This window comes from Herpailurus yagouaroundi, unplaced genomic scaffold (assembly GCF_014898765.1).
Source record: "Herpailurus yagouaroundi ecotype Mexico unplaced genomic scaffold, PumYag 210, whole genome shotgun sequence".
Taxonomy (NCBI): domain Eukaryota; kingdom Metazoa; phylum Chordata; class Mammalia; order Carnivora; family Felidae; genus Herpailurus; species Herpailurus yagouaroundi.
The window spans coordinates 6,442,917-6,456,855 of record NW_024412441.1 but is presented as its reverse complement, the minus strand read 5'-3'; the positions used below and the strand labels follow the sequence as shown (position 1 = coordinate 6,456,855).

General features: G+C 39.7%; 1 protein-coding gene across 6 annotated transcripts in view; it reads left to right on the top strand.

Annotated features, from left to right (window-relative positions):
• EML6 (EMAP like 6) overlaps nucleotides 1-13,939 on the top strand; it is a 275,164-nt gene continuing 261,225 nt past the window's right edge. For 4 of the 6 annotated variants that reach the window (XM_040453714.1, XM_040453712.1, XM_040453713.1 and 1 more), the window contains exon 1: nucleotides 3-216. In XM_040453714.1, the coding sequence (XP_040309648.1) occupies nucleotides 20-216 (197 nt within the window). In that variant the 5' untranslated portion in view covers nucleotides 3-19. Of the gene's footprint in view, nucleotides 217-13,939 lie in introns of all 6 variants that reach the window. The other 2 variants (XM_040453716.1, XM_040453715.1) reach the window with 2 other exon arrangements.

Genomic DNA, 13,939 nt, shown 5'->3' with positions numbered 1-13,939 from the left:
CGAGTGGGGTCGGCTTATCATGGCGGATCGGACAGCTCCCAGCTGCCAGCTCCGGCTGGAGTGGGTGTACGGGTACCGGGGTCACCAGTGCCGCAACAACCTGTACTACACGGCCGGCAAGGAGGTGGTCTACTTTGTGGCTGGGGTCGGGGTGGTTTACAACACCCGAGAGCACAGCCAAAAATTCTTCTTGGGACACAACGACGACATTATCAGGTAAGGAGGTGGCCCGAGGTGGTGGGGAGGGGTTGGTATGGAGATTGGAAGCGTGGGGAGAAGGATGACCAACCTGGCTTTGCTGGGGTCAGATCTAGGAGCCCTGAGGAGGAAAGGATTCTCTCTGGAACTGCATGGAATTACATGGCTAGGGCACACACAGGGTGGGGGGTGAAGGTGGGGAGGGAGAGATTTCTTTCCTCTTTATTCCTCTGGAAGTCTTTTAAATCTCTAAGGAGTTGAGTGTCCTGATGGTTGTTTTTTTGTTTTTTGTTTTTTGTTTTTTGTTTTTTTTTTTTGGTGTTCATTCCTGCTACAAGTGGAAGGATCCTGGGTAACCATCAAACACTTCCTCCTGCCCTAACTAGGTAAATGTAGGACCAGTAATCTGAACTGTGGGTGTCATCTTTGGCAGGCTCCTCAGTAGGTTCCTCAACAAGCAAGAGGCTTTTAAAAAATCTAGAAGAAATTTTTGCTACAGGTAATTTGGAATCTTCACCCCAGATGCTTTGAAACTGGAAAATTTCTGCACTGGGTGGGGAGTTTGTTCTCTAATATTTCACTTGGTAGTGTTTTAATGCAAAAAAAAAAAAAAAGCATATTTATACACTAAATGGATGCTTCCACAACATCACTGAGGTTATGAAAGGCTGGCAGCTGCAGGACCACAAAATCCTACCAGTTAGTCCCCAGAATGACCAACATCTGCCGGTGAATGGCCAAGACTGATTAGAAAAACATGACTGGATAAATAGCCTTTTTAAGGGGCCCTCCCCATCAAATTTTAGAGGGGCATATTTTGATTCTTGGCCCTGTCCTCTCATCTCTGGACCAGACGCATTTTCCTCCAGCTCTTGTCAGCTGCTTGTGTGACCCAACAAGGTGTGGTCCAGATGCTGTTCACAGGGAATCCCATGCAGCCTTGGGCAGTCAAGGAAGATTTCCATATGGGAGCCTCACCCACAGGGCTATTGACTTGCTGAGGGCAGACTACAACTGACAGCGACCATATTTGTCCCTTCCAAACTTGTGTGTTCACTGATGTAGAACTTCTGTCACATTTTCAGAATATTACCACTGTGCTCTAAGTTTGCCTTGCAGAGAGAAATAAATGGTTATGTGGTATAATGTAATGGTTTTGATTTCTCCTTGGGGAGAATGGTTCAAACATCTCACTGCCTCCCCCAATGTTCTGCTTATTCTAGAGCTTTTTTCTTTTTCTGAGCCCTAAAGTTGAAAAATTGTTACAAAATGTAAAAACTTAATATTTACAAATACAGTAAGGTATATATTTTAAGAAAATCTTTTGACTTTTAGAAAATGAAGATTTTAAGTACCTGGAGCTCTATTCTTCCCAAGATTGGGTGTTACTGACATGTAAAACTTTCTTCGTGTCACATGTGAGAAAATCGCTTTCTTCTTTGCTCCTTAATACAATAATGGTTGTGATTGGGGCATCTCTCCTAGATCTGTCCTCTGATTGCCAGGCTGATTATTAAAGTCACAGGTGCAAATGATTAAAAGTGACTGGTGAAAAGGTTAGATGTTTAAAAATTTAAACCGATTATGTTTTCTCTCTGTCTTTCTTAATGCGGTGCTTTCCATTACACCATTGAAAGAAGATGTAGCCCTTTGGGGGAAGGGAGAGAGTGGCAATTAAACAGAAAATTCCCTGGGGTTAAATGATATTATTGTGACAGTTCACTGAACTACTTTGAGGATTGGAACTCTTCATCTTAATTTTTTTCTCTGATAGGAAAAAAAAATGAAATGCACTGTTGAAGCTGAAGGTGGGAAAAGGGTGGAGTTGCAGTAAACCTCTGTTCTGACAGACAGCTGGACTAGAGGGGTTGCGATGATATATGGCTTAATTAAACACTCAGATTTGAAGAAAAGGTGAAGGAAGTTGTTTATATGACTGGGTTTGCAGGAAGCCTCAAGTGATGCAAAGAAAAAAAAAAAAACGATTTAGCTTCTGTCTATTATGAAGGCAGTTGTATCTTTACACTGAATAGTGGCGTAGTGGTAAGCCTGCCTTCAGAGACTGGATTTTACTGCTAAATGTTTCATGATATTTGGGTCTGAATATGCACAGGTGAGCAGAATTCTTTAATATCCACGTATGTGTTTGCACATAGAAATAAAATTAAGTCCAACAGATTAAAAACCACAAACCACAGATCATTATGTAATTAAGAGCTGTAAAATTAGACTGTTTATGCTGTTACTTTGCTTTATCATAAATATGTATATATGATGTATAGACATATATATGTGTGATATTAGACATATATATATAGACATATATATGTATATACATGTGTCTATATATACATCTTTTTTTTGGTGAATGCAGTACACAAACCATGTTTGTTTTTATCCTTAGTAAGTGAGACTCCAAGGTGCCATTTCTTTCATAATTTTATTCTCAGAAACACATTTGATATTTCAAATTAATATTGTAAATTGTTGGGAATATTCATGTATTAACTTGTGGATTTGGACAGGAAAATTATACTCTTTTATCTTTATGAATTTCAACTCTGCGTGTTCCTGTTCTACTACTGATTTCCCACTGAACATATTGCAGTTAGCTATTGAATGAGGAGCACTATAGCTAAGGTTTTAGTGCAAAAGTGTTTTGGGTTTTTGGAAAAATTACATGAATGTCCAAGCTCCTAACTCTTAATTCCGAAAAATGACATAATGTTAAGTAATTGTCTATTTAGCTTTTGCCTTAGCTTGAAAGATATATTCATAATGCATGTATTTCCTACTGCTTTATTATGCAACTTTCTCTAGAATATTAACTAGAAAGCAGCCCAACAAATATTGATACCACATTCCATTTTATAAAAATGTGTGACCTCTGAGCTCACGATGAACTTTAATAATAATGTAGGATTTGGCAGAGCTCATTAGAGCTTAAGCGTATGTGTCCTTCTGTTTTGACAGACTATGTGTTTAGATCAGGTTTTTTAAAGTGTTGATATGTGAAGCATAATGTGATTTATTGGATGTGGAGGCTTAGTTTTATTCTTTTGAATGATTACCCTTCAATACAGATAACAGATTAGAGGATGATGCCATATTTTAGCCCTGATAACACTGTGACAGGACAGGTAAATACTAAATGCAGTGTTCGCTCTCAGGCTAACAACAGGGCTCAAATCAGGCTTACAGGCAAGGCTGGTAATAGAAACTGGAATAATTACTAACTTGGTTTCTACTTCAGGGAGCAGATCATGACACAGAAATGGAGTAAATGAAAGAAAAGGTCATGAACACATTTGCTCTCTGTCACCTCCCTTCCATTTTCAGTGACTCCATTTAAGACATTTGTCTCCTTACTCTGGATTGGTATATTGTTTCAGACTAGTTCCCTCTGTTTTTCTTTTTCTTTTTTTCCCCCACTCTCTTTTGCAAGGGAGGTTTTTCTGCAGTACTCTTTTAGAGGGAAGTGTATTGACTTTGACTTTGCTCACACTCACTTATGAACCCCACCATGCTGGAGTCATCCCAGTGAGGGGCTTGACCACTCAGGGCTTTGTTTATTTGTGAAATGGAGGTAATAATACCTCAATTGCAAATTGTAACTTTTGGAAGTAATGTATGCAAATGGTTTAGCCTGGGACCCGGCCCTTAGTTGGTATTCCATAAATGCTCTTGGTAGTGGTGGTGGTGGTAGTATTTGATCAAAAGCACACACTTAAACCACAAACAAAACAGATTCTTCATTGTCCACAGGCTGAAGCTCAAACTCCGTAGCTTTCCATTCCCTGTGGCTCTAACCCACCTGTCTACCCTTATTTTCTCTTTTTAAATTACATATTGTTTGCTTCCCACTTGCCATTTAATAAGATTACTTTGTCCCTTCCTGCCTCACAATGGAATGATTTATCTTCCTGTCAACCCTTCTTCCCAACGATGGCACAGTGATGGGTTGTCAGACGGGGTGATTTTAAACTTCGATCTGCCACCGGTTGGGTGACTTGGGGAAATGACTAAACCTGTGTGAGCTTCAGCCATTATCCGTAAAACAGCTTCTCATCTATAAATTGGGGATTTAAAGGTATCTACCTTGTAGCTTGTGGCAATTACATACAAGGTGCCCCACTGTGTTTGGCAAACAGTAAGTGCCCGCTGCAGGGGGCCTGTAGTCCTGCACGGCCCCATCTGCTTTGGTTTTACCACTCCCAGGAGACCTTCTACCATCCCTAGATGAAGGGGTGCCTTGCATTCCTAAAGTTTTGCATCTTTCGTGACCAGTACTGCTCACTTAATATGTATCATTTAGTACCATTCTTTCCTTCTGAATATTTTCATTGATAAGTGTATATAAGATCTTTGAGGATGAGAATCAATTTAATAACCAGAGCCAACATTTTTTGAGTGCAGACTCAGCACTAAATGTGTGTACAGATTTACCTTAACCATCTTCTCAACAACTTCCTGACATCAATACTGTTGTTAGCCCCAGTGTACTGATGAGGAAACCAGGGCACAGAGATGTTGAGGATCTTGCCCATGGTCACTATTTAGCAGGCTATCAAATGGGAATTGGAACCCAAATCTGATTCCAAAATTGCTTCACTGTTTTACAAACTCTTTATTTTTCTCAGTTGCTGTGGTCACTACCACTGTGCCTTGTTTCTAACGAGTACTTAGGGAGCTTTTTGCTTCTTGTAACTCTGTTTATCAGTCCGGTGCTTTATTCAGGAGCATTTGAAGCAGATTGCTACAACTCAGTCTAGAAATGGAACCATGTTCAAGTTCACCTCAGGAACATTACCAACTTTGAGACAATGACCTGAAACAATGATCTACTGGAGGTATTCTTTAGAAATTAAATTAAGTCTCAATTGTGATGTGGCTGAAATAATTGGTGCTGCAAACACAGTTGAACTTGCTGAATTTAAAAAGAGGGTTCTAACAGCTATGGCTGGGTCTAGAGTGTTGAGTAAACAGGTTCACATGAAGGCCTGGAGATGTGATTTCGTATTCATTGACCAGTTTGAATAAGGGAAGCACGGGGGTAACTATAAAGGATCAAGCCCATATTGAGTTGAGTGCCTGTTTTGCATCAGAATATATATATATATATATATATATATATATATATATATATATATATATATATATTTCATCTTGCATTTCCCTCTCCCCCAATTCTGAGATATAGTCTTCTCGTTTCACTCTGAGAGGGAATGGCTCTGAGAGGGAAGAGGCTCTGAGAAGGAAAAAGATTTAAGCAAAGTTATCTCGGTAGTACTATCAACTATTTGTTGGATCCTGTTCATTTGCAAGAGCATGAAGTGAAAGGTTCTGATGGAAGTTTATGATCTGTTCACAAATGATCTTATTATTGTTATTCTTATTAATAAGCTATAGTATATTTGGTGATTTTTATTAACATTTATTTATTCTCTAAATTGGGTACATTTTACTTGTTTATTCATCAAAAACTCATTTAATTTCTAGAAGGTACCAGATGCAGGGAGTGCGTCAGTGAACAAGACCACATTCTTGCCTCCGTTCTGGTGGGGGAGGCCAACAGTGAAAGAACAAGAAGACATGGCAAATAGAGATTGTAAAAAGTGCTGAGAAGGGAATGATCATAGAGAGGGGCTGGGTTGGTGGGTGCTACTTGTCATAGAATTCCAGAGCTGGAACTCTCTGCTCTCTAGGGAGATGGCATTAGAGTGGAGACCTGAAGGATGAGATGGGGCAGACAAGTGAAGATGGCATGGCAGAGGAGAGGTTACATGCAAAAGCACCAGGGTGGGGAGCAACTTGGTGTACCCAGAATTCTGGTGTAGATACCCAGAGAAGGATCAAGGTCGTTGTAATTCTCATCCAGGTCATTAGTGCCTCAGGGGTCTTGGTACCATATGTCCTAGATTTCCCTGGACAGTCACAAATATTCCATTCAATTATTGTGATAGATATCTTTGTTCTTATCATATCATGGGTGTCTATTTTTAATTCAGAATATATGACTATGTTTTTATTTAGAAAATATGGTTACTCCATAAAGGGTCATTGTTTGAAAAACGTAATAGCAGAATATACTCTCTTACAAAGAATGATATTGGTCCCACAGGCAATGGCCAATTGGGATGTGGATTATACTGTGGTAATTGAAAAACTGTCCCGTGACAGCATCTCTAAGCAGAGTTGTCCTAGGGCCTCTCCTACCCACCAGGATTTGGATCTGAACACTCTTGCAATGTAGGTGACATTTTTGCCACCAAAAGACGGAAGCTGCTGGGAAAGCTGACTTGCTGTTTTTGCTTCTGGGACTTCCTCTTCCTGAAGCCATATGGAAAACCATCCGTAAGCCACCAGACTCTGTACAACTTCAGCAGTCAGGCTCCTCTTGTAGGTTTAACGCAAGTTTGTCATATGTGGATTGGTCTTAAGTGTAATTAAAATGTTTGAGAGCAAACATTTCTTCTCAAATATCCTTGTTCATAGGAGTCACCTGAGCACTTGCTAAAATCTAGATTCTGAGTCAGTGAATCTTATATGAAGGCTGACAGTCTGCATTTCCAACCATCTCCCAAGTGATGCCATTGTTTCTGGTCCACAGGCCACAGCAAGATTTTAGGGACCTCACTGGTGTGTTTCAGAACTCAGTTGACCAGTGTTTTTTTCAACCCATGTGATATTTTCAGCTGGTGAAATAGACTTTTTTTTTTTTATGAAATAGACTTTTTAAAAAAAGTTTATTTATTTATTTTGAGAAAGGGGAGAGAGAGCACTCACACGTGCACAGGGGAGAGGCAGAGAGAGAGAGAGAGAGAGAGAGAGAGAGAGAGAGAGAGAGAGAGAGAAAATCTCAAGCAGGCTTCTCACTGTGAGCGCAGAGCCCAACATGGGGCTTGAACCCATGAACAGTGAGATCATGACCTGAGCTGAAATCAAGAGTTGGACATTTAACCAATTTAGCCACCCAGGTAGCCCGTGAAATAGACTTTTAATAATATATGTAATCTCTACATTTATTAAATTCTTAAATTAAGAGAATTGATGTTTTCATTAAGGTGATTCCTAGCCCCGTGTTGTAAATTCTCCAGAAAGAACCAAGCAGGCACTTGTTGGCTCAAGTTAAGGAAATGGTGAGCTTGTCCCTGCAGGCAGTGGAAGAGTGTGTCCACTGCCTTCGTGTACACATACGTTTTTCTAGTCTCTTGAGTATATACCTAGGAGTGGACTTGCTGAATCATACGGTAACTGTGTGTTTAACTTATTGAAGTCCTGCCAGATTGTTTTCCAAAGCGATGTGTAACCCCACCAACAATGTCTGAGAGTGCCAGCTCTTCTGTGGCCTTGCCCACAATTATGTTCTCTTTTTTGATAATAGTTGTCTTCCTGGGTGTGAAGTGGTATCTCTGTGATTTTGGTTTTCATTTCCCTGATGACTAATAGCACTGACCATCAATTCATAAATGTATTGATGATTTGTATATTTTCTTTGGAGAAAATGTCTACTCAAATCCTTTGCCCATTTTAATTGTTTTTTATTGTTGGGTTGTAAAAGTTCTTTATGTATTCCGAATATGAGTCCCTTATCTGCTATGTTATTTGCAAATATTTTCTCCCATTCAGTGAGTTGTCTTTTCACTTTCTTAATGGTGTCCTTTGAGGCACAAAGTTTTAAATTTTGATGATGTCCAATTTCTTTTTTTTCTTTTGTCCCTTGTACTTTTGGTGTTAAACTAATAAACCATTGCCTAATTTAGGGTCATGAAGATTTAGGCCTGTGTTTTCTTCTAAGAGTTTTAGCTTTGAAATTTAGACAGATGATACATTTTTAGTTAATTTTTATGTATTGTGTGAAGTAGGGGTGTCTAGCTTCATTCTTTTGCGGGTGGATATCTAGTTGTCCCAACACTATTTTTTGAAAAGCCTATTTTTTCCCCATTGAACTGCCTTGGATGGCTCTAACCTTTGAATTCCCCTGGTAGAGGGCCCATTGTTTTCATTTAGAAGATACTGAACATTTGGAGACCCAGAAACCGTGAAACAGTCATTAAAAAGATTAACCCAGAAGTAATAGAAATCTGAGGCTTTGGTTGCTATCCTGTTTGAAAAGATGGTGTTAGAAACTATAAGGATATTAAGATTTTTAAATATTTAAAGAATATAACTATATTTATACTTTGAGGAACCAGTGCAGTAGTTAGTAACTGCTGGTTTAGGAACCACCAACAGTCTATATATACGTTAGCTTTGTTTACTCCCAAAGATTCTTGCTTTCTAAAAATGAATTTCCAGCCTTCATCCTTGCTGCTCAAGACAGATCTATTGAGGCAGCAGAAGGGAAAGCAGAGGGAATAGTCAGAGAATGTGAATGTGCCCCTTGACCTCTACTCCTTTTTCAGTTCATTCCTTTTTACCCCCAGTGGGAGGCAGGCACCTGGATGACCTCAACACAGAAATTGAAGTATTCCACAGTTACCCCCTGGTTTGTTTGTTTGTTTGTTTGTTTGTTTGTTTTTTGCCACCTCTCTTCCCATTAGCATGAAGGAGGGGAGTGGCGGGCCAGCAATACCTCCCTGAGATGAAAGAATCTTTCTCCTGACTGGCACTACATAATACGTTGGTCAGAGAATTTTTCTAAAGCTATTGAGAATTGTTTTAAGGCATGAGGATTCTTGTTAAGTTTAGCTGCTACTCAACGTCATTAAAACATTTTTCTGTGTTCATTGTGAATTGATTCTATGGGGAAGATGAAAACACCATCCACAAATGACAGGATGCCTTCTAAATAAGCGATCAGTTGCAAGACTGAAACTTTTTCAAAGAAATCCAATTAAGGAGAGGATCATAAGGTGACAAGAGAATCTTTTGGAATTCAATTAGAGGGAGTGTGGCTGACCTTTTAGGCATTGTGTGGTTATTAGGGAGCTAGTCTTTCCCTAGTTCTTTCTCTTGTAAGAATCACAGGGATTCATACCTCTGCCTCTCTCTGGATAACATATGCTTTGATTTTCTATGACTGCAGACTGTCTTCTTAACTCAATGATCCATTTTGCGCATAGTCACCCCTCTCCAAAATTCATCTCGGCCCCTCAGCACACATGACTATCCAGCTTGGTCCTATAATACCAGTTGAATCGATTGAACTTTTGAATCTTAATTCCAAATTCCCAGGAAAGAGAATCTAATTGACTTAGCATTGGTCACCATGTCCACCCAGTCCAATCAGCTGTAGCCTAGAGGGTGGGACCATGTTTCAAAGGGCTGCCCCTTTAATAAAGTTTGTCTAAGACAACATCATACTCAATGGGGAAGAACTGAGAGCTTTTCCCCTAAGGTCAGGAACAAGACAAGGATGTCCATTCTCATCACTTTTGTTCAACATAGGACTTCAGCTGGAAGTTTTAGCCAGATTACAATCTAAGATTACAATCTTAGAATACAAAAAGGAATAAAAGGTATCCAAATTGATAAGGAATAAATAAAATTTTCACTACTTGCAGATGACATGACACTATATATAGAAAACCTTGAAGACTCCACTGAGGAACTATTAGAACTGATAAATTCAGTAATGTTTCAGGATCAAAATTAATACACAGAAATAGGTTGTTTCTGAAATACACTAATAACAAAGTACCATAAAGAGAAATTAAGGAAATAATTCCATTTACAAGTGCATCAAAAATAATAAAATACCTAGGAGTGAACTTACCAAACAAGTGAAAGACCTGTACTTTGAAAACTATAAAGCACAGGTGGAAGAAACAGAAGATGACAAAAACAAATGGAAAGACATTCCATGCCATTGGATTGGAAGAACAAATATTGTTAAACTGTCCCAGTAACAATACTGGTAGTATTGTTAAATACTACCCAAAGCAATCTATGTATTTAATGCAGTCCCTATCAAAATACCAACAGCATCTTTCACAGAGCTAGAACAAACAATCCTAAAATTTGTATGGAACTACAAAAGACCCTGAATAGCCAAAGCAATCTTGAAAAAGAAAAAACTGGAGGTACCACAATTCCAGACTTCAAGTTATGTTACAAAGCTGTTGTAATGAAAACAGTATGGTACTGGCACAAAAATAGACACATAGATCAATGGAACAGAATAGCAAGCCCAGAAATAAACCCACAATTATATGGTCAATTAATCTTCGATAAAGGAGACCAGAATAGGCAGTGAGGAAAGGACAGTCTCTTCAACAAATGGCGCTGGGAAAACTAGGCAGCAACATGCAAAAGAATGAAACTGGGCCACTTTATTACATCATACGTGAAAGTAAACCCAAAATGGATAAAGAACCTAAATGTGAGACCTGAAACCATAAAAATCCTAGAAGAGAGCATAGGCAGTAACTCTGTGACATTGACTGTAGTAACATTTTTCTAGTTATGTCTCCTGAGGCAAGGGATATCAAAACAAAAATAAAATATTAGGATTACATCAAAATAAAAAGCTGTACAACAAAGGAAACAACTAATAAAACCAAGAGACAACATACTGAATGGGAGAAGATATTTGCAAATGACATATCTGATAAAGGGTTAGTATCCAAAGTATATAAAGAACTTATACAACTCAACACCAAAACCCCTACTATAATCCAATTAAAAAATGGGCAGAAAACATGAATAGACATTTTCCAAAGAAGACCTACAGGTGGCCAGTAGACACATGAATAGATGCTCATCACTCATCATCAGGGAGATGCAAATCAAAACCATAGTGAGATGTCATCTCACCTGTCAGGGTGGCTAAAATCAAAACACAAGATAATGAGACACCTGGGTAGCTCAGTCAGTTGAGCATCTGGCTCTTGATTTTGGCTCAGGTTATGATCTCACAGATTGTGAGTTTAAGCCTCATATCAGGCGCTATGCTGACAACATTAAGCCTGCTTGGGAATCCCTCCCCGCCCCCCCCTCTGTCTCCCCCTCCCCCCCCCATTCAAGGTCCCCCTCTCTCTCTCTCTCTCTCTCCATCAAAATAAATAAACTTAAAAAAAATTCTCTCTCTCCCTCTGCCCCTCTCCCCCACTTATACTCACTCTCTCTAAAAAAGCCCAAAAAACAAAACAAAAAGGAATAAAAACAAAACAAAACAAAAAAAACACCACAAGACAAAACAAGTGTTGGTGAGGATGTGGAGAAAAAGGAAGCCTCATGGACTGTTGGCAGGAATGCAAACTGGTACAGCCACTGTGATAAACAGTATGGACGGTCCTCAAAAAATTAAATACAGAACTATCCTATGATTGATCTAGTAATTGCACTACTGGTATTTACTCAAAGAATATGAAACACTAATTCACCAGGATATTTGCACCCCTCTGTTTATTGCAGCATTATTTACATTAACTAAACTGTAAGAGCAGCTCAAGTGTCCATTGACAGATGAATGGATAAAGAAGAGGTGGTATTGAGATACAATGGAATAGTATTCAGCCAAAAAAGTAATGAAACCTTGCCACTTGTAATGTCATGGGTGGATCTAGAGGGCATAATGCTAAGTGAAATAATCCTGTCTGAGAAAGGCAACTGCCATATGATTTCACTCATACATGGCATTGAAGGAAGAAAACAGCAAGCAAAGGGGGAAAAAAGAGTAAAATTAAAAAAACAGACTCAACTATAGAGAACAAACTGATGGATACTAAAGGGGGGTGATTGGGGGGATGGATAAAATAGGCAAAGGGAATTGGGATTATACTTAATCTTGATGAGGACTACATGACATGGAAGTGTTGAATCACTGTACTGTACACCTGAAACTAATACAACAGTATGTTAACTGTCCTGGAATTAAAATTTAAAAATAAAGATTGTCTAAGAAGGGAGGTATGGGCTGAGAAGGAATAAATGGCAGCTCTCCTAGAGGAGGTAGATAAGAAAAGGAGGCAAATGATTTCTTGATAGATAGAAAAAACAGGAGAGTGATGAGTCGAAGGTGAGAAAAGGCAAGGAAAGAGGATATGAAGAGGGCTTTAAGTACAAAATATTGGTGATGAAGAGACACCTGGGTGGCTCAGTGGGTTGAGCTACCGACTCGTGATTTCAGCTCAGGTCGTGATCTCAAGGTTGGGGGATGAGCCCCGCATCGGCTCCATGTTGACTGTGGAGCCTGCTTGGGATTCCCTGTCTCCCAGTCTCTTTGCGCCTCCCCCACTTGTGTGTGCAGTTGCTTGCTCTCTTTCAAAATAAATAAAATTTTAAAAACCCCAAAATATTGGTGATATGATACATCATGGGATTTTCAATTCTCATGAGAGGCGATGCCAGGGTGTGCTTAGGGAATGCTGTCCGATGGCTGGCGACCACAGCCTCAGAGGGTAAAGTGGACATCAAACATTTTCCTCCTGGAGTGTCAGTACTACTATCGAGGGTGTTGTCTCCCTGCTGGGGTCTGGTGGTAGAAGGGAGAGGGAAGTATATGGGAATGGGGGCTGATGCCAGCAGGTACCAGCGAGGTGGCCAGATGGCACTCATAGGAGGGGCCGGTGCAGCCTGCAAGATGATGGAGGTGCAGCTCTTTGCCAATTGGTGAAGAAATATTTTCATACTATTTACCTGACACACATACTGTTGCACATCTGCTGAACGCCAGCCCTGGCCATGAGTGACCTGAGTGGATCCTTAGATGATTTTGTGAGGTTGGCCATCTAACAGGTACTGAAAACAAATCTTCCTAAAGCCAGACTTGGACTCTGCTTAAGGCTCCCTGTTGCACAGGACAGGGTTCAGACTTCTTTCGCAGAGTCTCCAAGGCTTATTACAATCTGGTTCCTTGCCCCTCCTCCAGGCTGATATCTCTCCCTGTCCTAACATCCTCCAGCCACAACAAACTCCTTGCTGTTCCCTGAGCCTGGCTGCCTATTTTGTGTATCTTCATCTTTGCATGTGCCATGTTGGCTGCCTGAAATGACCCTCACTTCTCTGCTTGTACAGTCTCTTTCTTCCTTCAATCTCAGTGTAGTGTCCTCTCCCCCAAAGCCTTACCTGACACTAAAGGGCCTATTTTAGGCCCTTCTTTCTCTATACGTCCAGGCAACAATGCAAGTACCTGCCTTCTGGAGTCATTGGATTGTGTTGTGTTTGTTGGCTTATTCATCTCTCTACCTTACAGATCTTGACTTATAGATCTACTCTGATCTGAGTTCTGAGTGTGTCCCCTTGTGTCACATGCGTTGTGGGCTTAGTAAGTGCTTAACATATTTTTATTTGTGGTTCTTCATATCTCAAATTATTTGGAAGGAGTGAGGTGTAAAACAGATGATATTTCTATAGAACTCATTCCATACATACTTTGCAGAGAGAAAATCCTGAAGATATACTGTCAGCTGGCATGTAGAGGCAGGATGCAGAATCTTGTTTTTAAAAAATATTTGGGTGACAATAGTGACCTTCACTGTTCTTAAGTCAGACACCAAATCCTATTTATCTTCTTCCTCCTACTGTTTTCCTGGTCTAGATGGAAAATCTAGTCATTGAAGACATAACGTGTTTTTCTATTGAAATATACCCATGGATCTTATAATGAATGAAACACTTTTTTTGAATGACTTAAGATTTTTGACTGTGTTATGAGGAAAATCTTGATTTATATCCCTTTAGCTTTAGGAAACATCGTGATCTTTTAAGCAACTTTTGAAAACATGATGGAATGCTTGTAAGAAACATGTTTGCAGAGATTGTAAAGTAACATCTGCTGGCTCTTCGTTCCCACTCC